At 47.5% G+C, this 23,993-nt stretch overlaps 1 protein-coding gene across 1 annotated transcript in view; it reads left to right on the top strand.

Annotated features, from left to right (window-relative positions):
• LOC308591944 (tumor necrosis factor receptor superfamily member 8-like) overlaps positions 1 to 23,993 on the top strand; it is a 36,044-nt gene that overhangs the window by 4,810 nt on the left and 7,241 nt on the right. The window contains exons 2-6 of the mRNA XM_081203121.1: positions 12,167 to 12,248; positions 14,960 to 15,088; positions 16,352 to 16,507; positions 20,234 to 20,327; positions 22,431 to 22,645. Coding sequence (XP_081059247.1) covers positions 12,167 to 12,248; positions 14,960 to 15,088; positions 16,352 to 16,507; positions 20,234 to 20,327; positions 22,431 to 22,645 — 676 coding nt within the window. The remainder of the gene's footprint in view (positions 1 to 12,166; positions 12,249 to 14,959; positions 15,089 to 16,351; positions 16,508 to 20,233; positions 20,328 to 22,430; positions 22,646 to 23,993) is intronic.

The raw sequence follows: 23,993 nt of genomic DNA, 5'->3' as shown, positions 1-23,993 counted from the left end.
ACTGCAAGGTTGGCAGGAGCAGGGACCGAGCAACGGGAGCTCACCCCGTCGCAGGGGTTCAAACCGCCGACCTTTTGATCGGCAAGCCCTAGGCTCTGTGGTTTAACCCACAGCGCCACCCGCATCCCACATCTAGGGTTAGGTCTGGGTATTGCACAGAAATAGAAGGCAGCTCCTTTTGCTGCCATGCTATGGTGCTTCTTCAAAAGATAACGTAAGATTCTAGTCCTCATGGCTGTGAATATAGGGCTGATTTAAAAGGAACAGAGGAAGCTGCCTGATAATGAGCCCATCTAACTCAGTATCATCTACTCTGACTGGCAGCAGCACTCCAGGGTTTCAGGGGGGAGGTATTCCCAGGCTTACCCAGAGATGTCGTTGGGGATCGAACCTTCTGCATGCAAGACAACTTCCAGGCCTGATTCCTAGAGCCCAGATGTGCAATATATCAAGGAGAGGAAAGGCATAAAGGATCCCTCTCTGTGGAGGTCTCTGTTACAGGGGTGACTACCTGTTTTCAGCTCAAAGGCTGCAGTCCTTTGTGGACAAATCTTGCGTGGGGCGGGGGTTGGACTAGATGACCCTTGGTGTACCTTCCAACTCTACAATTCTATGAGTCTATGAGCTGTTTGCCACCGGTAGGCAGGGCCAGGGCCAAAAGCAGGTGGAGCAACACCTTTTTACAAAGAACCACACACAAAAGCATAGCTGTCAAGAGTCCCTTATTTGGCGGGACAGTCCCTTATCCCAGCGCCATGTCCCGCTGCTGTCCCTTATTGATGATGTCCCTTAAATAAGCTACTGAAGGTAATGGGGCCCTTTCTATGTCCAGCTGTCCTTTGTCAACAACAAATTGTTGCTGTTTTTTTTGTGTTGAATATATACTATATGGTAATTTATGGACCTAATAGGTATCTGAAGCCGTTTGCATGCAACAAAATATGTATTTTATCAACTAATTGTTGATCCCTTATTTTGGCCGCTGATCCCTTATTTTCGAGGCTGCTGGTCCCTTATTTTCAAATCTGTAAGTTGACAGCTATGCACAAAAGTCAGGCACACCTGTCCACACGCCATCCAAACAGAGAGGAGGAGAACCGCCGTGTGGCATAGGGGTTAGAGTATGGGTAGGCAAACTAAGGCCTGGGGCCAGATCCGGCCCAATTGCCTTCTAAATCCGGCCCACGGACGGTCTGGGAATCAGTGTGTTTTTACATGAGTAAAATGTGTCCTTTTATTTAAAACCCATCTTTGGGTTATTTGTGGGGCATAGGAATTCATTCATTTCCCTCCCCCCAAATAATAACCCGGCCCCCCACAAGGTCTGAGGGACAGTGGACCGGCTCCCTGCTGAAAAGGTTTACTGATGTATGGGGTTTTCAACTATCATCTTTTGCTGGCCCCTGGGTTAGAGTGTCAGGCTAGGACGTGTGAGAGACGTGGGTTCGAATCCCCACACAGCCATGAAGCATGCTGGGGTGACCTTTAGGGACCCACCTCACAGGGTTGTGGTTGAGATTAAATGATGAAGGGGAGAAAGAACACAGACCCCGCCTTGAGCTCCTTTGGAGAAAAATATGGGGCGCAATGAATAAGTAAATAAACAAGGCAGGACATAAATGTTGTTGTTGCTGTTACAGTTCAAGGATTTATCCCAGCAGATGCTGTCTTGTTGAACCTTCCAAGTAAACTTTGGGCAAGCAAAAGGCATAATCACAGTTCAAGGACTTGGGAGCGCATTCATGGAGGGTGTGGAGAAAGGCCAGAGGGGGGCATGACCTGGGCAATGGGAGTTCCAAGGCCCACATAGAAAACTGGGGGGGGGGAGACCTCTGAGCCTGAGGTTCCCCACTTTTTTGTACTGCATACCCCCAAGCTATTTGAAACATGGTTTTATTTTTTTAATTCCATTTCTATCCCTCCAAATTGCTCAAGGTGGGGTGCGCTGCCCCCCCGCTCCTCACTTAATCCCAACACAACAACCATGCAAGGTAGGCTAAGCTGAGAGAGACAGTGCCTGGCCCTGTTGTAAACAAAAATTGCCCTTCTTCCCTTATGGGGTATCCAAGAGCCCATATAGAGTCCTTAAGTGGGTTCCCTATTGGTAGGAGAAAATAACAGAGGCCAACCAGAGAATATTGAGAAGCAAAGCAGCTAGTAAGCCTGATCTTTATTGATCTGTTGCAACAGGGTGCTCCCCTCACCCGCAGGAGAGGAAGAGGACCCAGAACAATGGCCTGCAAGGCCTTATAAAGACTTTAGAAATTGCCACCCTGTAGATCAAGACCACCCCCCAGAAACATCATACATACATCACAGAAGGGGTGTAACCTAAGACTACCCCTCAGATACATCACACCCACATCACAGGAATGGCGGTCTAAAACAGATATTTGAATGTTGTTTTTCTCCTGTCCTTGTTTATCTCCTGTCTGGCTGGTTACTTGATTGGATTGCCTGGGGGGCCTGGCTAGTCTTTTTGTAATGATAAATACTTAGTTCCTGGGCCAGGTCACAGGCTCACACCTTATTCAAACACAGACATACCCTTAATACAGGATTTGTGAAGGAAAAGACAATGGGGAGGCTTTTCCATTTTCCTTTGACCTTGCAGAGAAAACATTTGGTCAGGTTGGGAATCAAAATGGTTCCAGGTCGGTCTTCCTGTGCTGATCTATGTACAGTGGTGCCCCGCAAGACGAATGCCTCGCAAGACGGTAAACTCGCTAGACGAAAGAGTTTTCCGTTTTGGAGGTGCTTCGCAAAACGAATCTCCTATGGGCTTGCTTCGCAAGACGACAATGTCTTGCAAGTTCCTGCGGGAGTTTTTTTTCCTCCCCCCCTTTTTCTAAGCCGCTAAGCCGCTTATCAGCTGATCCGATCAGCAGATAAGCCGCTAAAAGCAGCTAAAAGCCGCTAATAGTGCTAAGCCGCTTATCAGCAGATAAGCCGCTAAAAGCCTCTAAAAACCGCTAATAGCGCTAATCCGCTAATCCTTCAATGGGCTTGCTTCGCAAGACGGAAAAAACCGCTAGACGAAGAGAATCACAGAACGGATTCTTTTCGTCTTGCGAGGCACCACTGTACGTGCTTGGTTGGTACACTTATGAACATTTAACATATACCTAAGACCTCAAAATTCCTATCACAGCCCCAAGGTCACCCCAATGAGCTTCAGGACTGAATGGCGGATTTGAACCTGGGTCTCTCCCACGTCCTAGCACGTTTGCACCCTAACCACTATGCCGCACTGCCTCTTGCGGTTTTGCTGTGGACGGAGCTGTAAGCGAGTGCTTTAATGTGGCGGGGAACGGGCCGGTGTCCGCCCGCCTCCTGGCATGTGTGCATAACAACAAAACCTCGCACGTGCGGCTGTTGCTGTGGATCCTGTTCAACCCAGCAGCTCTTTCTCCTGAGGCCAGGAAACCCAGCCATCTTTAACTCCCTTACTGGCTAAGCCAGCCTGAAAATGACTCATGCACTAATATTTTTCTGAGGCCACTGAAACCAGAAGGCTGATTTAGAAAATTTCAGTTTGCAAGAGATGAGTGGCGAGACCAGGAAACCGGCGGGGTGACAACAACTCCTGTCCTCATTTGGGAATTGACTTGGCCAGCAGGCAGAAAACTGCACCCCTCACTTTTCTGAATCGGCTTTCCCCAGTCCCCTCCCCAAGCACACTCTTTGCAAAAACCACCCGACCACATCTGAGAAATTTGCAATAAACCTCCAGCTACCTTTGACACAGCAGTTTAGAGCTGAGAAAGGGCTGCTGTTCAAATGGGAGAGCATCTACATCATGGGTAGGCAAACTAAGGCCTGGGGGCCGGATCTGGCCCAATCGCCTTCTAAATCCGGCCCACGGACGGTCCGGGAATCAGCTTGTTTTTACATGAGTCGAATGTGTCCTTTTATTTAAAATGCACCTCTGGGTTATTTGTGGGGCCTGCCTGGTACAGAGTACAGTGGTACCTTACATGAGTACAGTGGTACCTCGGGTTACATGCGCTTCAGGTTACAGACTCTGTCAACCCAGAAATATTACCTCGGGTTAAGAACTTTGCTTCAGGATGAGAACAGAAATTGTGCTCCGGCGGCGCAGCAGCAGCAGCAGTGGGAGGCCCCATTAGCTAAAGTGGTGCTTCAGGTTAAGAACAGTTTCAGGTTAAGAACGGACCTCCGGAACGAATTAAGTACTTAACCCGAGGTACCACTGTAGAATGTGTGCTTTTATTTAAAATGAATCTCTGGGTTGTTTGTGGGGCATAGGAATTAGTTCATTATTTTTTTTCAAAATATACTCTGGCCCCCACAAGGTCTGAGGGACAGTGGACCAGTCCCCTGCTGAAAAAGTTTCCTGACCTCTGATCTACATTGTGTGCAGAAGGCTCCAGGTTTGACCAGCGGCGTAGCGTGGGTTGTCAGCACCCGGGGCAAGGCAAGTAATTTGTGCCCCCTAACCTGCCGCCGCTGCCAGCTTCTTCTTGCTGCTGCCTGGGCTGGGGTATTTACGGTAAGGTAGCCACGGCGGCGGGTCCATGTCAGGTGATCTGAGGCGAGTTGCTGCTGACGCTGACGCCCAAACGACACCGCTTGCCCGGAGGAGGAGGAGGGCAGAGAGGCGAGGAAAATGCAACATGGCCCAGCAGCTGCAGCAGCAGCAGCAGCGGCGGGGCTGTGAGGAGGGGCTGCCTGGCGTGCCCTCCGCGGCGAGCGCTGAGAGCCGCTGCCAGCTTGTTGGTTCCGCGAGACATGGGGCTCTGCTACAGCCTGCACCCGAGGTTCTTCGGCGACTCCGGAGGCGGCGAGCGCCCCCCCCCCGATGTTGCGCCCGATGCGGCCGGCCCCCCCTGCACCCCCCACGCTACGCCACTGGGTTTGACCCCCCCATGGCAGCATCACCATATAAGGCTGGGAACGGCACTCCTGCCAGCCAGTGTAGGCCAATGACCTGACTCAGTATAAGGCAGCTTCCTGCATTCCGACTGTAAAGGTAAAGGGACCCCTAACCATTAGGGCCAGTCGTGGCCGACTCTGGGGTTGCGGCGCTCATCTCGCTTTATTGGCCGAGGGAGCCGGCGTACAGCTTCCAGGTCATGTGGCCAGCAGGATTAAGCTGCTTCTGGCGAACCAGAGCAGCGCACTGAAACGCCATTTACCTTCACGCCAGAGCGGTACCTATTTATCTACTTGCACTTTGACATGCTTTCAAACTGCTAGGTTGGCAGGATCAGAGACTGAGCAATGGGAGCTCACCCCGCCGCGGGGATTCGAACCGCCGACCTTCTGATCAGGAAGCCCTAGGCTCTGTGGTTTAACCCACAGCGCCACCCATGTCCCTTCGCATTCCGGTTGTACCAGCCCTTTATTTGCAACCATGAGGCCTAGAATCTTGCTAGTCCTTTTGAGGAAATGCCGCAGCGCGGTGGCAGAGCACTTGCCTTGCACGCAGATGGCCCCGGGTTCAACCTAACCCTGCCTGCAACCCTGGAGCGCTAGAGGTTGGATAGTTCAGCTGGCTAGAATGTGGTGGTGACAGTGCCAAGGTTGCAGGCAACAGCCAGCAAGTCGAGACCCCGGTCGATTCAGCCCCGTTCCTCTCCGACTTCAACGTCCTGCTTAACCACATGTGGCGACTCCAGACAGCGGAGAGCATGAGGGAATCTGTTTCGGGAGGAGACTGGACTGGATTGGGTCCATGAGTGGAATGGGATGCAGAGCTGAGCCCTCCCCACCCTTGTTATTGAATAGCGCTTTCTGGGAGAACTGCAGAAAAGCACAAACACCTCCAAGCTCACGATAACAAACGCATGGTTCATTTTGGTCCACCGGCTAAACCTACACATCCTTCCCATCGATGCCCAGAACAGGGACTTGTACAGAGTTGCGACAGGCAACTCCCTCTTTAGTGAGAGCTGCCTGTCGCAACTCTCCACGAGTCCCCGTTCTTAGCATCAAACACTTCAGGGTGGATATCCTGCGTCTTCGGAATTACCGGATGGTCTGATGTTTAGCTGGAATCCTCTTCCTAGCTGCTTCCTCCCACTGATCAATCTAGGAACAGTAATGAATCTCCCAAGTTCTCTTGCTTGGCTCACATACTTCTAATTAAAAAGGCAAGGAGTAAATCTTACTGGGGTTTATAAAGCTTGTAAAAGAACAGCTATATAGTCCTGCCTTGCATGTGGTCAGACTAGAAGATCCTCAGGGTCCCTTCCAACTCTATATTTTGTACATTCAAACAGTCTGCCTCTGATTTTAGGCAGTGGTTTCCCCAAAATGGCCCAGATGGAAACCCCTCGGACTTCCAACCCATGCCTTAACAGGAAACATCAAAGAACAAGTGGGTGGGTTTTGCTCAAAAAATTTTTTGGGCCACCAGCCGATGCAGAGGCAGGGCTATTAATAGAGCTAATAAGCAGCTGTGTGTTCAAATGCAGATCGTGCCTAATTAATAAAAACACTTGTTGACTGTAAACACCAGGTCAAAACTGAACCGAGGTAGCCTCATTCGTAGCTCTTGAAATGAGGAGGTAAAAAGAGCGCAGAAAAGTCCCGCAGAGCCACAGCAGACGGGAAGACCCGTGGCTTGGTGAGAGGCCACGAGCTTGGCATGCGAAAGATTTCCCGGTTTGATCCGTGGCATCTTCACCGAAGGACCAAGAGCCCAAATCTGGCCTGCCACCAACCACCCACTGCACATTTCCCCTGGAGATTTTACAAGACTTGATGTGTGCAGGGATGGATGGAGGAGGGAAAACTGGCGACTGGGAGCGCCCGCCGAGACCACATAACACCGGTCTTGAAAGACCTAAATTGGCTCCCAGTACGTTTCCAAGCACAATTCAGTGTTGGTGCTGACCTTTAAAGCCCTAAACAGCCTTGGCCCAGTATACCTGAAGGAACGTCTCCACCTCCATTATTCTGCCCGGACACTGAGGTCCAGCGCCAAGGGCCTTCTGGCGGTTCCCTCGCTATGAGAAGCCATGTTACAGGGAACCAGGCAGAGGGCCTTCTCGATGGTGGCACCTGCCCTGTCGAATGCCCTCCCGTCAGATGTCAAGGAAATAAGCAACTACCTGACTTTTAGAAGCCATCCGATGACATTCCTGTTTAGGGAAGTTTTTAATGTTTGATGTTTTATCATGCTTTTAATATTCTGTTGGGAGCCGCCCAGAGTGGCTGGGGTAACCCAGCCAGATGGGCGGGGTATAAGTAATAAATTACAGTGGTACCTCGGGTTACAGACGCTTCAGGTTACATATGCTTCAGGTTACAGACTCCACTAACCCAGAAATATTACCTTGGGTTCAGAACTTTGCTTCAGGATGAGAACAGAAATTGAGCGGCGGCAGCTGGAAGCCCCCATTAGTCCTGCTTCAGGTTAAGAACAGTTTCAGGTTAAGAACGGACCTCCGGAATGAATTAAGTACTTAACCCGAGGTACCGTGGTATTATTATAAAACAAATGTCTTGCCACACCCTTGTCATGCGGCCCCTGGGAGGCTTCCCTGGAGGGAACATGGCCCTGGGGCAGAAGAGGGTTTCTCTCAGACATCAAAGCCATGCAGAAAACACCACCTGATGGCATGAAGAGCTGTCGGATTTGACAACCAGATCTCCGCAGGGTGGACCAGCAGCCTGACCTGGAATTCCAGTTGTTGGTAGCTGCAAAGGGGAAGAGCACAGCGGTCCTCAAGTCCTGCTTGCTGTTTTCCCACAGAGAACGTAAGGGCATAAATAGAGCCTGCTGGTTCAGGAGCCACCTATTCCATCTTCCTGTTTTCCTAGTGGCAAACCAGATGCCTGTGGAAAACCCGCAAGCAGGATCTGAGCACAAGAGAAATTCTCCTTTTCTGTGGTTTCCAGCAAGTGGTCTTCAGAAGCATTGCTGCCTCCTGTGATAGGAATTTTGAGGTCTTGTTGATGTTTAGTCGTTTAGTCGTGTCCGACTCTTTGTGACCCCATGGACCAGAGCAGGCCAGGCACTCCTGTCTTCCACTGCCTCCCGCAGTTTGGTCAAACTCATGCTGGTAGCTTCGAGAACACTGTCCAACCATCTCGTCCTCTGTCGTCCCCTTCTCCTTGTGCCCTCCATCTTCCCCAACATCAGGCTCTTTTCCAGAGAGTCTTCTCTTCTCATGAGATGGCCAAAGTACTGGAGCCTCAGCTTCAGGATCTGTCCTTCCAGTGAGCACTCAGGGCTGATTTTCTTCAGAATGGAGAGGTTTGATCTTCTCGCAGTCCATGGGACTCTCAAGAGTCTCCTCCAGCACCATAACTCAGATATATGTTAAATGTTCATAAATGTACCAACCAAGCCCGTACATAGATCAGCACAGGAAGACCGACCTGGAACCATTTTTGATTCTGAAACTGACCTCAATTATTTCTCTGCATGGTCAAAGTGGGAAACCTCCCCATTGTCTCTTTTCTCACAAATCCTGCCTTAAGGGCACATTTAAGACTCTTGAGGAGACTCTTGAGAGTCCCATGGACTGCAAGAAGATCAAACCTCTCCATTCTTAAGGAAATCAGCCCTGAGTGCTCACTGGAAGGACAGATCCTGAAGCTGAGGCTCCAATACTTTGGCCACCTCATGAGAAGAGAAGGCTCCCTGGAAAAGACCCTGATGTTGGGAAAGATGAGGGCACAAGGAGAAGGGGACAACAGAGGATGAGATGGTTGGACAATGTTCTCGATGGTACCAACATGAGTTTGATCAAACTGCGGGAGGCAGTGGAAGACAGGAGTGCCTGGCGTGCTCTGGTCCATGGGGTCACGAAGAGTCGGACACGACTAAACAACTAAACAACAACAACAATTTAAAACAGTCCACATTGGTGGCAGGGATTTCCTGCCTATCATACCACCTCTTTCTTGCCCTTTCTCTAAACCAGGGTTTTTCCAAACTTGGGTCTCCGACTGTTTTTGGACTACAATTCCCATCATCCCTGACCTGTTAGCTAGGGATGATGGGAGTTGTAGTCCAAAAACAGCTGGGGACCCACACTGGGGAAACAAACAGCTCTGAACTGAAAAGGCCCGAGCGCTGCAAGTTTTCTTCATAGGGGAATTGTTCCATCCCTCCTCGATAACTTTGAACCTTTTCCAACTCAGCAATATCCCTTTTGAGGCGAGGCAGCCAGTCAATCTAGTTGGCACCTTTGCTTGACTTGAAGGGCTGTTGACAGTCTGATCTGACAGCCAGACTCTTCTCGAAGGAATGGGTTTCCCAAATCTAAAGCCTGACTGTGCAGTCAGTCTGAAATGGGCCCCAAAATCCCCATTTTTCCTCCTCCAAGGGTCCATTAGCTAAAAAGCATTAACTTGAGCACTTGAGCCAATGTATAACAGGAACCCAGCTGTATAAACAACAGCCCTCTCCTTTATCAGTCCGTGACGCTTAATGGATGGCCTTGTCAGTTCCGAAGTGGAGACGGGATGGCAGAGCTGGGGCTTATCTTGTAGGTTGTAAATATCCTGACACACTGACGCACAGACTCTGCAAGATGGGGTCTGTCAGCCCCCACTGCTGGAGATAGAGATGGCGTCAAGGGAAACTCCTATAGCTGAGTGACCCTCTTAACCCCAAGATAAGAGTACAGGAACAGGCACATCTGTTTATGGTCATGGATGTCAACTTACGTGTATGAACGTACGAGGCTGGATTCCTGGGGAAGGGGGGAGAGGGTGCCTGGAGGATATATATACTGTGTGAAATTTCTATTTCTTCGGACTTGCTGTGAACTGACCACGCAAGTGCCTTTCTGCTACTCCGGAGAGCAGAAATAAAGAATTCTTTCTCTGAATCAACCTTGGTGTCTTTTGACTCCTTCCTCCCTCTCTGGGAGGAACGCTCACCCTACCAATCGGTAAAAGTCTAAGAAGGCTACATTCTTTGGTTCTGAGGAACAGCAGAGAAGCAGATAAACTTGCCCAAGTCTTCAAGCAGCACACATATGTCTACAATTGTCTCATTATTTTACAATCTCTGCCAAACTGACCTCAAAAAAAAATTTTTTTTGAGGGATTGAAATGTCACGTCTGTTGCTACCAACCCCTTTCATCTCTTGATAGTATGTCTTGTTTCGACTCAAGTCTGAACTTTTCCAGTCATTCAGAAAAATCAAACTCAGCGTCTTTAATTCAGAGACGAATCTAGAGAAACGTCCTACCATTTCTCTTACGGGTGAGCCAGAATCGGGGCTCTCTGAGGGCCTCAGAAGGAGACGAGACGTCTCAGAAATAAATGCTTCACGGAATATTATGGTTTGAAGAATCAGCGAGCAGGATTTGAATTATAAGCAACAGAAAGAATGAGAGTCTACAGTGGTACCTCGTGTTAAGTACTTAATTCGTTCCAGAGGTCCGTACTTAACCTGAAACTGTTCTTAACCTGAAGCACGACTTTAACTAATGGGGCCTCCTGCTGCCACCGCGCCGCCAGAGCATGATTTCTGTTCTCATCCTGAAGCAAAGTTCTTAACCTGAAGCACTATTTCTGGGTTAGCGGAGTTTGTAACCTGAAGCGTATGTAACCTGAAGCGTATGTAACCCGAGGTACCACTGTATTGTGTTGTTATGATGTAAAATGAGGGGATAAGACAGGATGCAGCAAAGAGACAATAAAAAAGCACCCTGGAAAATGGGGTGGGAAGTCATATATAAGGATTTTTTAAAAATATGTATTGGAATTGTATGTGGAATTTCTTGAAGTTTAATAAAATAATTTTGGATTAAAAAACAAATAGATGCTTCACGGTGGCTGAAATCCTACGCTTGCTTCCCTGAGAGTAAAAGCTGCTGCACACTGCACGAGTTTGTGACTAAGGCTTTGTGCGCCTTTCTGGAAGACACAAGATTTACTCACTCTGGAAGAATGGCAGATGAAGGTGATTGATTACATGGAATTGGCAGAAATGACTGCCAGAATTCGAGACCAGGGAGAAGAGTCGGTGAAAGAAGACTGGAAGAAATTTAAAGACTATTTACAGAAATATTGTAAAATTAATGAATGCTAGAAGGATGTTGGATAGAAACTAAGTGGTTTCCAGCTGTAATGCTTTAAGAGATAGGAAAAAAGGTTTACAAAAGGGTAAAAGCTTAATGGTAAGGATTTGTTGAACTAACAAACTGAAGTGGAATACAAAAAAGGGAGGTATGAGGAGGTCCGGGGAAATAAGTGTAAGGAAGATATGTTATGGAAAATCAATGTGTTTTTTAACTGTTTTTATTTTGTAGATAGGTAGCCGTGTTGGTCTGCCATAGTCAAAATAAGAAAAATTCCTTCCAGTAGCACCTTAAAGACCAACTAAGTTAGTTCTTGGTATAAGCTTTCGTGTGCATCTGAAGAAGTGTGCATGCACGCGAAAGCTCATACCAAGAACTAACTTAGTTGGTCTTTAAGGTGCTACTGGAAGGAATTTTTCTTGTTTTTATTTTGTATGTTTCTTTTTATTTTTCATTTTTACTGTTATACTTTAAAAACTTTAATAAATATCTTTAAAAAAAAAAGGTTTTGCGCGCCTTTCTGTTTACGCCGGTTCCAGAATGTTCCTTTCATTCCCTGCAAGGAAAGTTTGCAGGGTCTGAGGCTTTTTAGCTTAGAGAAAAGGCGAGTGACATGATAGAGTGGGGGACCTTTGGCCCGCAAGATGTTGCTGAACTGCAAATCCCATCAGCGCTAGCAAACAGAGCTGATGGTCAGGAATGAGCACTGAGGGGAACAGGATGTTGGACTAGAGGGGTCACTGCCTGGCCTGATCCAGCAACCAGGCTTTTCTTAGGAGCTAAAGAATTTGTCTAACCCTTTCTAAAGCACATGGGTTTTGCCAGATCTTGTGGCAGGGAGTTCCATCAGTTGTTTTGGCCCCCCTCCTTCTTTTTAAGGCCTCAAATGGAATCAAAATAGAAACCACGAGAAAACCACCAGTGATCTCCCCCTCCTGAAACTGCGCCTGAAACTATTTCCCCTTTCTTTCGAGAAACAACACTCAAGTCCTGGCCATTGATCCTGAGCTTATGTGGAGAGTTCCACCATATTTCAATGTCTTGCGCGTTATTTCGGATGTATTTAGAAACACAGACTCTGCCCTGCTCAACGCAGGAGAAACATGCAGCCTCTCAGCTTTTAATTATGGCTTTTGTCTTTCTGCCTTTCTAGGGATCGGGTCATTTGCCTTGCTTGGGGCTGGTCATCGGGTCCAACAAAGAACCCCTACGGTGCTGCTACCAATGTCCCTCAGGTCAGTACCTCTGGAATCATAGAGATTAAGGGGATCTGCAAAGGGCACATTCTAGTCTGGCAAAATCTATTGGGGCAGGAAGCAGGATCAATGAGAGGGTGTGGCTTGGATAGAAGAGGGTGTGGCCTGCGGAGAGTTCTGAGGGCCAGGGAGAGAATCCTGGAGGGCCACACATGACTTTCTGGCCCGAGGTCCTTAACCCTTTGCTGACTGTCTTTCTATCCCCCTCTCAGCACCTGTTCCCAGGTCAGCTCATAACACTGTAAAAGTGCAACATTGGAAATGAGTTTAAATACTCCTCCTTATTTATTCTCTCAGATTTATTTCATAAAACTCACATACCACTTGGTTGTAGAGAACCTCAAGGTGGTTGACAAGAAGAATAAAGCAGTAAGATGATTAGCAGAAGCAATTAGATCGCTGGGAGAGTGGAATTAAAACCAGCAACAAATTAAAAACACGCATTCTAAACATCTGGGCACGCTTGTCTGAACAAGGATGTTTTTAGCAGGCGCCGAGAAAAGCACAGCGAAGAAGGCCGCCTGATGTCAAGTGGCAAGGAGTTCCAAAGTGTGGCTTCTGCCACACTAAAAGATGACGTTCTTGCAAATGTGGAAGGAACTGCTAGGCAGCAGTTGTAACAGGGCCAGATCCGCGGGTCGAAGTGGCCGGGTGTGCAGATGTGGGCAAGGAGATTTTGCTGTGCTTTAGTTATTGAACTCTCAGAAACCGACGTGAGCAGTCTTAGTTGTGGTTTCTTCATAAAAACCAGAGAGATGTGGTCTGTCACGCCAGAAGGGGGAGCTTCCCTCCCTCCGGAAATATGGTGCTTTTGGGGGGCTGTCTGAGGTGAGCTGGGTGACTCACCAAAGTTTGCAAACTCTGCGGCCTTGGAAGCCAAGCCCCAAAACTCCCCTCGAGGAACTTAAGAGAACTCTGTGGGTGGGGGGTGTTTTTACTGTCTTTCTAGAGGAAATTTCTGACATTTTCTCCTTCTGACGGTTCTTTTTTCTGTTGGGTATGAACGGCGCGCCGTCAGGGGCTGGCGTTAAATAGAAGGGTGTTCCCCTTCCAGTCCTGCGTGCTGAAATAGAGATGTATAATCCACTCAGGACCCCTTTTAAGGCTTTGTTTTTTCTGCAGTTGGCTGACCAATAATAATAATAATAATAATAATAACAATAACAATTTATTATTTATACCCTGCCCATCTGGCTGAGTTTCCCCAGCCACTCTGAGCGGCTCCCAATCAAGTATTAAAAACAGTACAGCATTAAATATTAAAAACTTCCCTAAACAGGGCTGCCTTCAGATGTCTCTTAAAAATAAGATAGCTGCTTATTTCCTTCACATCTGAAGGGAGGGTGTTCCACAGGGCGGGCGCCACTACCGAGAAGGCCCTCTGTCTGCTTCCTTGTAACCTCACTTCTCACAATGAGGGAACTGCCAGGAGGCCCTCGGCGCTGGACCTCAGTGTCCAGGCAGAATGATGGGGGTGGAGACGCTCCTTCAGGTATACAGGACTGAGGGGGTTTAGGCCTTTAAAGGTCAGCACCAACACTTTGAATTGTGCTCGGAAACGTACTGGGAACCAATGCAGATCTCTCAGGACCGGTGTTATGTGGTCCCGGCGGCCGCTCCCAGTCACCAGTCTAGCTGCCGCTTTCTGGATTAATTGCAGTTTCCGGGTCACCTTCAAAGGTAGCCCCACGTAGAGTGCATTGCAGCAGTACATGCAGGAAATAACTAGAGCATGCACCACTCTGGCGAGACAGTCCGCTGGCAGGTAGGGTCTCAGCCTGCATACCAGATGGAGCTGGTAGACAGCCGCCCTGGACACAGAATTAACTTGTGCCTCCATGGACAGCTGTGAGTCCAGAATGACTCCCAAGCTGCGCACCTGGTCCTTCAGGGACACAGTTACCCCATTCAGGACCAGGGAGTCCCCCACACCCACCCGCCCCCTGTCCCCCAAAAACAGTACTTCTGTCTTGTCAGGATTCAACCTCAATCTGTTGTCCACCATCCATCCTCCAACCGCCTCCAGACACTCACACAGGACCTTCACCGCCTTCACTGGTTCTGATTTAAAAGAGAGGTAGAGCTCAGTGTCATCAACTCTTAAAGGAGCCCCCCCGCATGGGTTAATAAAGTTCAGGATCCTGCATCTCGCAGGATCTACAATTTTGAAACTTGCAGCACGGGAAGCAAACTTTTAATTAAAAACCTCTCCTTTTACAATGGTACCTCGGGTTACAAACACCTCGAGTCACAAACACTTCGGGTTACAGACTCCACTAACCTGGAAATAGTACCTTGGGTTAAGAACTTTACCTAAGGATGAGAACAGAAATCGTGTGCCGGTGGTGCGGCAGCAGCGGGAGGCCCCATTAGCTAAAGTGGTACCTCAGGTTAAGAACCGTTTCCGGTTAAGAACGGAAGTTCGTAATAAGTTCGTAACCAGAGGTAGCACTGTATTCTGATCAAAAATATGTGGCAGCAGAGATGTATTTATCAGGGGCTTTAACAGGCAGCTGGCCTGTCTTATCGCAACATCATCCTCACGAGACAATAAACCAAATTTTAAATGGGCAGAAAAGCCACGTTTGGCGAAAACTAAAGAGTCCTCTCCAACCCTCTGACAGTGGGATCTGCAAGGCCCTGGGACTGGGTTAAGAGTGGCCTCCACTCGCTTTTTATTTTATTTTTAGGATACACCCAGACTGTGACTTGCCCTGCGAATCTCACGGACTGCAAAAAGAACCTGTGCCGAGCCGACCACTACCTGAACAACGCTCACGTCACGCCCCGTTGCGAGGCTTGTAAGCAGTGCCTGCCAGGTATTTGCCCCCGGGCACCCGTTGCCCTTTGCAGCACACTATCTTTTCGATTGGCGCCTGGGCTCGCCTCCTCCTGCACCAGCCCAGTCCCTCAAGTGTCAAAGTCCATGGTAATGACTTCAGCATGTTGTAAGAAAAATACTGCTCCCTTTCACTTATTGGGCACCTAAGAGCCCCATAAGACGCGGGTGGCGCTGTGAGTTAAATCAGAAGGTTGGCAGTTCGAATCCCCGAGACGGGGTGAGCTCCCGTTGCTCGGTCCCTGCTCCTGCCCACCTAGCAGTTCGAAAGCACGTCAAAAGTGCAAGTAGATAAATAGGTACCGCTCCGGCGGGAAGGTAAATGGTGTTTCCGTGCGCTGCTCTGCTTCGCCAGAAGTGGCTTAGTCATGCTAGCCATGTGACCCCGAAGTTGTACTCCGGTTCCCTCGGCCAATAAAGTGAGATGAGCGCCGCAACCCCAGAGTCATCCGCAACTGGACCTAATGGTCAGGGGTGCCTTTGCCTTTAAGAGCCCTGGGGCGGGGTCCGACAGCCTTTTATCTTTGTTGGGGTAACGGCAGGTCCTAATCCCCCAGTGACTCACCTGCCTGTCTTGCCCGAAGGCGAGCACTCCTCCTGCGAGTATTCAGGTCTCTCCTTCTCTCAGACCTTAGTCTCTGCAGCTCGGGAGATGTCGGTGGGTTACTAGACCCAGAGGCCGCCTCAGCCTCCCCTGACCCAACTGGTAGTGGAGCAGCTGTAAGTGATGGCCCAGCTGAAGGCAACGAGGCAATCCCCGCATCTGGAGCCAGGGCAGGCTCAGGCCCCTGACTCGGCCCAGCTGGTGCTTGTTGCTGGGGAACCTAGACAGCTCTTCAGAATCAGGCCCCAGACTTGATTCCGATGATGCCTGAGGCAGCGGATCCGGTGAGGACTGAGTCTCCTTTGGTTCCGAATCCGAGCCCGGGTCCCAGGCCATCACACTCTGACAAATGGCCATCTAACCTCTGTTTAAAAACCACCAAGGCATTGAGAGTCCACAACCTCCAGAGAGGGACCGTTCTATGGTCGAACAGCTCTTACTGTCAGATAGGTTGCTTTTTCTGATGCCTAGAAAGTTTTTCCTGAGGTTAGACCGCCCTGATCTAGAATCTGGGTCTAAATCCCCATTCAGCCACAAAGCTCACTGGGCAGGCCTCGTTCAGTCGCTTCCTCTCAGCCTAGCCTACCTTGCAGGGGCGTTGTGGACTAAAACAGCATCTGTTTGGGTCCTTTCCAACAGACCGCCACCTAGTAGAAAAACGTCCTTGCACCAACCATACCAACCGGGAGTGCCAATGCCAGCCTGGATGGTACTGTAAGGAGCCGTCGACGGGCACCTGTATTACCTGCGTCCCGTTGACCACTTGCAAGCCGGGCTCTGGGGTCAAGACCAAAGGTACGTACTGTTGAGAGTGTTTTGTACTGTTGAGAGTGTATTAACTTATGGTCTGTGTGTGTGGTTTGGGAGCTGCACAGTCAGGGAAAAACCCAATGATGTCCAGGGTTGTAAAGACTGCAGAGAGAATAATTGACTGCACTCTTCCCACGTTGGATCAAATCTATGCTTCCAGGTGCCATAAGAAAGCTGCAGAGATAGTGCAGCATAGTGCGCACCCCAGAAATGATCTCTTTCAGCTTCTGCCTTCTGGAAGAAGGTACAGGGTTATAAAGACTAGGACTAGCCGTCTGAGAAACAGTTTTTATCCAAATGAGATTTTGGTTTTAAACACAGTATAAGGTAGTCTCTGTGGGAGTATTTAATTATGGGGTATCCATGCCCTCCAACTTTTCTCTGATGGAAATAGGTAAAGGTAAAGGTACCCCTGCCCTTACGGGCCAGTCGTGTCCGACTCTAGGGTTGTGCGCCCATCTCATTTAAGAGGCCAGGGGCCAGCGCTGTCCGGAGACACTTCCGGGTCATGTGGCCAGCGTGACGAAGCTGCTCTGGCGAGCCAGCACCAGCGCAGCACACGGAAACGCCATTTACCTTCCCGCTATAAGGCGGTACCTATTTATCTAATTGCACTTAAGTGTGCTTTCGAACTGCTAGGTGGGCAGGAGCTGGGACCGAAATACGGGAGCTTACCCCGCCGCGGGGATTCGAACCGCCGACCATACGATCGGCAAGTCCTAGGCACTGAGGTTTTACCCACAGCGCCACCAGCGTCCCTTCCCCCTGATGGAAATAGAGACATCCTATTCCATAATAATAATTTTACAGTGGTACCTTGGGTTACAGACACTTCAAGTTACATTCGCTTCAGGTTTCAGACTCCGCTAATCCAGAAATAGTACCTCTGGTTAAGAACTTTGCTTCAGGATGAGAACAGAAATTGTGCGGCGGCGGCACAGCAACAGCAGGAGGCCCCATTAGCTAAAGTGGTGCTTCAGGTTAAGAACAGTTTCAGGTTAAGAATGGACCTCCAGCAGGTGGAAAAATCGAAACTAGAGACAGAACTGTTAGAACCAAAGACTAAGGTATTATCGAGAATGTATAACTTGCTGCTTAAATGGAACACTCAGGATGAGACAGTTAAATCAGCCATGATAAAATGGGCTCAAGACATTGGGTACAACATTATGTTTGAAGACTGGGAAAGGTTATGGACCACCGGTATGAAATTTACGGCATGTAATGCCTTGAAAGAAAACATTATGAAAATGGTATACAGGTGGTACATGACCCCAGTCAAGCTTGCTAAGATATACCATTTGTCTGATAATAAATGTTGGAAATGTAAGGAGGCTGAAGGGACATTCTTTCACCTCTGGTGGACATGTCCAAAAGTGAAGGCCTTCTGGGAAATGATTTACAATGAGTTAAAAAAGGTGTTTAAGTACACCTTTCCTAAGAAACCAGAGGCCTTTCTCTTGGGCATTGTCGGCCAGAAGGTGTTAAAGAAGGATAGAACGTTTTTTATGTATGCAACTACAGCAGCAAGAATTCTTATCGCAAAACATTGGAAGACTCAAGATTTACCCACACTGGAAGAGTGGCAGACGCAATTGATGGACTATATGGAATTGGCCGAGATGACTGCCAGGATCCGGGATTTGGGAGAAGAAGCAACGGAGGAGGACTGGAAAAAATTCAAGGACTATTTACAAAAAATTTATAAGTTATATGAATCATAAGAATTCGCATGATTTGGAAAGGTTAGCTCCAGCAACGAGATTGGATGGTATATGAAACTAAGTTATATTAATGAAAGGACTAATGTTTAAAATAACATTATATTTGTCTTTAGAGTAAATTGATAATAAGTAATTTAAACTTAAAATGCAACTATCTGAAAGTACAAAAGAATGCATGAAACAAGGTTATAATTTGCTGATATTTTTATTGTTAAGAATGCACGGTGAGGGAGATGTGGGGAAGTCCGGTAGAAGACTGAAAAAAGTTCTGAAATGATGAATTTTTCTTTTTTTCTTTTCTTTTTATTCTTGTTTCTTTGTATATCTGACTTTGTGTCTTTATCTGAAAAAAATGCAATAATTTTTTTTTTTTTTTTAAAAATGGACCTCCAGAACGAATTAAGGACATAACCAGAGGTACCACTGTACTAATTTATACCCCTCTCATCTGACTGGGTTGCCCCAGCCACTCTGGGCGGCTTCCAACATACAGTGGTACCTCGGGTTAAGTACTTAATTCATTCCGGAGGTCCGTTCTTAACCTGAAACTGTATTTAATCTGAAGCACCACTTTAGCTAATGGGGCCTCCTGCTGCTGCCACGCCGCCGGAGCACGATTTCTGTTCTCATCCTAAAGCAAAGTTCTTAACCCGAGGTAAAATTTCTGGGTTAGCGGAGTCTGTAACCTGAAGCGTATGTAACCCAAGGTACCACTGTGTATAAAAACATAATAAAACATTTTTTTAAAACTTGCCTATACAGGGCTGTATTCTGATGATTCAGGGACGTGAGTGACGCTGTGGTCTATACCACTGAGCCTCTTGGGCTTGCCGATCGTTAGATTGGCGGTTCGAATCCCCTTGATGGGGTGATCTCCCATTACTCTGTCCTAGCTCCTGCCAACCTAGCAGTTTGAAAGCACACCAGTGCAAGTAGATAAATAGGTAGCTCTGCGGTGGGAAGGTAAACAGTGTTTTCGTGCACTCTGGTTTCTGTCACGGTATCCCATTGCACCAGAAGCAGTCTAGTCCTGCTGGCCACATGACCTGGAAGCTGTCTGTGGACAAACGCCGGCTCCCTCGGCCTGAAAGCGAGATGAGCACCGCAACCCCATAGTTCCCTTTGACTGGACTTAACCAGCCAGGGGTCCTTCTGATGGTTCAGAGTTTGGATAACTCCCTACCCTCCAACATTTCTCTGATGAAAGTAGGAACATCCTAAGGAAATGTGGGACATTCTGGGATCAAATCAGAAACAGGGACGGCTTATGTAAATCCGGGACTGTTCCTTGAATAGGCTTCCTCAACCTCAGCCCTCCAGATGTTTTGAGACTACAATTCCCATCATCCCTGACCACTGGTCCTGCTAGCTAGGGATCATGGGAGTTGTAGGCCAAAAACATCTGGAGGGCCGAGGTTGAGGAAGCCTGCCCTAGAAAATAGGGACACTGAGACTCCTTTCCAGCGCCTAAAAGCTCCTCTTTTGACTGCTCTAGGAAACTAGAGAGAGAGGCCCCGCTGCAGAAATAGGAACAGATCTTTGGCCTCCTGGGACCCCCAACCACAGCACCTCTGGTGGTGCTTGTTTTAAATTACAGTAAAAATGTAAAGGGACCCCTGACCATTAGGTCCAGTCATGGCCGACTCTGGGGTTGCGGCGCTCATCTTGCTTTATTGGCCGAGGGAGCTGGCGTAAAGCTTCCGGGTCATGTGGCCAGCATGACTAAGCTGCTTCTGGCGAACCAGAGCAGCGCATGGAAACACTGTTTACCTTTCCACCAGAGCGGTACCTATTTATCTACTTGCACTTTGACGTGCTTTCGAACTGCTAGGTTGGCAGGAGCAGGGACCCGGCAACGGGAGCTCCCCCCGTAGCGGGGATTCGAACCGCTGACCTTCTGATCGGCAAGTCCTAGGCTCTGTGGTTTAACCCACAGCGCCACCTGCATCCCTAAATCACAGTAGTCTTTTATCATTATTTTCATCAGGCACCCCTGACACAGATACCATCTGTGAAGAATGCCCTTCGGGTACTTTCTCTGATGAAGATTCCAGCACCCAAATCTGCAAGCCTCGCACCAAGTGAGTGATAACTTCCTCTGCAATTCTGTATCTAGTATGTACTTACAGAGCAGGCATCCCCAAACTCGGCCCTCCAGCTGTTTTGGGACTACAACTCCCATCATCCCTAGCTAACACTGGTCAGGGATGATGGGAGTTGTAGTCCCAAAACAGCTGGAGGGCGAAGTTTGGGGGTGCCTGTTATAGAGGGTCCTATCCTGCAGATAAAAACTAAAACCCAGTGGACTACCTTACAGGGTCGTTTGTAACACTTCTCTTTTTGTATTGGTTTCTCTCTCTCTCTCTCTCTTTTTTAAACAATAATATTTATTGAGTTTCATACAAATATAACACATACTGTAAAACAAATGAAACAAAAATAAAACAAATAAAACAAATAAAACGAGTAACAACAAAATATATAACAACAAACACATAAACAATACAAATTAATTAATTAATTAAACTTCCAACCTCATAAACGTATTGCTTGACTTCCTCTAGTCCCTCCCATCTGAATTTCCTTGTAACTGAATGTGGCAGTTTTCCAATATCATTATTCAAAAATAATATTCCAATTATAGTCAAATTTCTTAATTTTTCTTAACATTCTAAGTCTCATTTATTTAATTAAATCCTAATTTAATCCTAGGCCTATTTAGTACTTTCAGGTAACTTCTAATTTTTAATGTTGCAATATTTATTCAAATAGTCATTAAATTTCTTCCAATCTTCTTGATATTCCTCTTCTTTCTGGTCACGGATACTTCCAGTGAGGTCAGCTATTTCTATAAAGTCCATCATCTTTATCTGCCATTCTTCCACAGCTGGTAATTCTTGTGTTTTCTACTTCTTGGCTATTAAAATTCGAGCAGCAGTTGTGGCATACAAAAATACCTTTACATCTTTCTTGGGCAATTCAAGACCTAATATTCCTTTTTTAAATAATAATAATTTTTATTAATTTTAACATATAAATACATACCACAAAAAGTAACCACTTATACAATCTTTTTTTTTTTTTTTTGGACTTCCATCAGCACCTCTGATGATCCACCGTTTTGACCACTTCTTATGCATTTCTTAAATTCATATTGCCTTTAATTATCTTAACTAACCATCCTCCCCTTTATCCATTTTTGCAATAGTTCCAATAATTCACCTCACAAAACTTATTGCAAACCTACAAACGTAGTCTAATCATCACAGTTACTTTTCAAATAGTCTGTAAATTTACACCAGTCTTCTGTGAATTTCTGGTCCCGCAGATTTTGAATCCTTTCTGTTAGTTTATCTAATTCTGCATAGTCCATTAATTTCATCCTCCATTCTTCTTTCGTCGGTAATTCTTCTTTCTTCCATTTTTGTGCCAATAATATTCTTGCTGCCGTCATTGCATATAAAAACCATAGCTGTCAACCGTCCCTTATTTGGCGGGAAAGTCCCTTATCCTAGCGCTGTGTCCCGCTGCTGTCCCTTATTGATGATGTCCCTTAAATTTCCCGGGTTTCAAAGGAAGCAGCTCCTCCCTGCCTGCCGGCCAGGGAGGAGGGAGGCTTCAACTGTGTTGCTTGGCTGCGTTGCTCACCCAATAAGGAGTCTAAGAACGACTGGGGGGGTGGAGCTTGCATGCCTTGTGCCGATCAAATCGGCCGCGTTGTCCGGGGGACTCGCCTTTGCTCAGCGCTTCCCAGCAGAGAGGTGACGGTGGTTTTCCTTGCTGCATCCCCTTTGCTGGGTTGCTGCGCTGTGGGAACCACCGCTGGAGGCTTCGTTTGGCTGCTGGCTGGGCTTTCTGCCTTTGGCTCGGAGGGGCTCAGAAGTTGAACATACCTGTGCTTGGAAAATCCCTTATTTTGGCTGCTGATCCCTTATTTTCGAGGCTGCTGGTCCCTTATTTTCAAATCTGACAGCTATGATAAAAACAGCTTACATTCTTTCCTGTTTATATCACTTCCTACAATGCCCAGTAAAAGTGCTTCTGGTTTCTTTATAAATGTATATTTCAACATGTTTTTCATCTCATTATATATCATTTCCCAGAAGTCCTTCACCTTGGGACTGGTCCACCACATGTGATAAAAGGTTTTTTTTTTCCTCTCCCTCCTTCTCATCCGCCCCCAGTTGTGCCAAGTTAAACAAGGTCCCTCTGGGCAAAGGGGCAACCACGCAGGACGAACGCTGCCTGGACCACTCGTCTGGGCAGTCAACACCGCCGGAGGGCACAACTGCCATTCACCTGGACCCCTTGCTGGACAGCATCCTCAGCACAACGGTCAGCGAAGGCAGAGGCGGATTCAACTCCACCCACATCTTGCCTGTGAAGAAACCAAACAGAGGTTTGCAAATGGTGTTGGTTGGCAGGGAGGTACGGGGACAAATCAAGAGTTAGGCCTCGTCTGCGCTGTACATTTAAAGCTGTATCGTACCTCTTTAAGCAGTCATGGCGCCCTCCCATCAGATGTCAAAGAAATAAACAACTACAGTGGTACCTCGGGTTACATACGCTTCAGGTTACATACGCTTCAGGTTACAGACTCTGCTAACCCAGAAATAGTGCTTCAGGTTAAGAACTTTGCTTCAGGATGAGAACAGAAATGGTGCTCTGGCGGCGCAGCGGCAGCAGGAGGCCCCATTAGCTAAAGTGGTGCTTCAGGTTAAGAACAGTTTCAGGTTAAGAACAGACCTCCGGAACGAATTAAGTACTTAACCCAAGGTACCACTGTATTGGACTTTTAGAAGACATCTGAAGGCAGCCCTGTTTAGGGGAGCTTTTAATATTTGATGAATCATTATATTTTAATATTCTGCTGGAAGCCGCCCAGAGTGGCTGGGGGAAACCCAGCCAGATGGGCGGGGTATAAATAATAAATTATTATTATTATTATTATTATTATTATTATTATTATTATTATTATTATTATTCATGGCTTCCACCCAAAGAATCCTGGGAAATTCCGTTTAAAGTGGTATAATGCAGGTTTAAAATTAAAGTGCCGATGGGGTCTGTGTCTTCAAAGCGCTGTCCACTCTTTCCCGAAAGCAAACTGCAAAAACGTCGGCTGCTTTTGTCTTTTCTGTGACTTTGCTTAGAACTGTGTTTTTGTGTTTCGAAAAGCTGAACTTCTGCACTGAGGAGATCCAGTCGCTGGGTCAAGAAAAGCACTGCTCAGTCACCCTTCCCATGAAGTACCAGGGCGAGTCACAGTGATTTCAAAGACACAATATTTAAAAACAGTTGGCAAGAAAGATCAGTGTGATCTGATCTGATCTGATCCCCTGGCTCCCGGGGAAAACCTTAGTGCCCGCATTCTGGATCAAGTAAAGTTTTCCTGACTGTCTCCCAGGGCAGCCCACAATGCATTACAGTAGTCTAGCGTTGAGGAGTCAAGGGGCTGGAACAGCCAACTGGCTCAACTAAAAATCCCCCAAATCTATATCTATAGAGTTATCAAAGAGATGAACAACTACAGTGATACCTTGGGTTAAGTACTTAATTCGTTCCGGAGGTGCGTTCTTCACCTGAAACTGTACTTAACCTGAAGCACCACTTTAGCTAATGGGGCCTCCTGCTGCTACCGCACCGCCGGAGCACGATTTCTGTTCTCATCCTGAAGCAAAGTTCTTAACCTGAAGCACTATTTCTGGGTTAGCAGAGTCTGTAACCTGAAGCGTATGTAACCTGAA

This window comes from Podarcis bocagei (assembly GCF_964188305.1).
Source record: "Podarcis bocagei genome assembly, chromosome: 7".
In the NCBI taxonomy this organism is placed as follows: Eukaryota; Metazoa; Chordata; class Lepidosauria; order Squamata; family Lacertidae; genus Podarcis; species Podarcis bocagei.
This window is presented reverse-complemented; position numbering and strand designations above follow the sequence as displayed.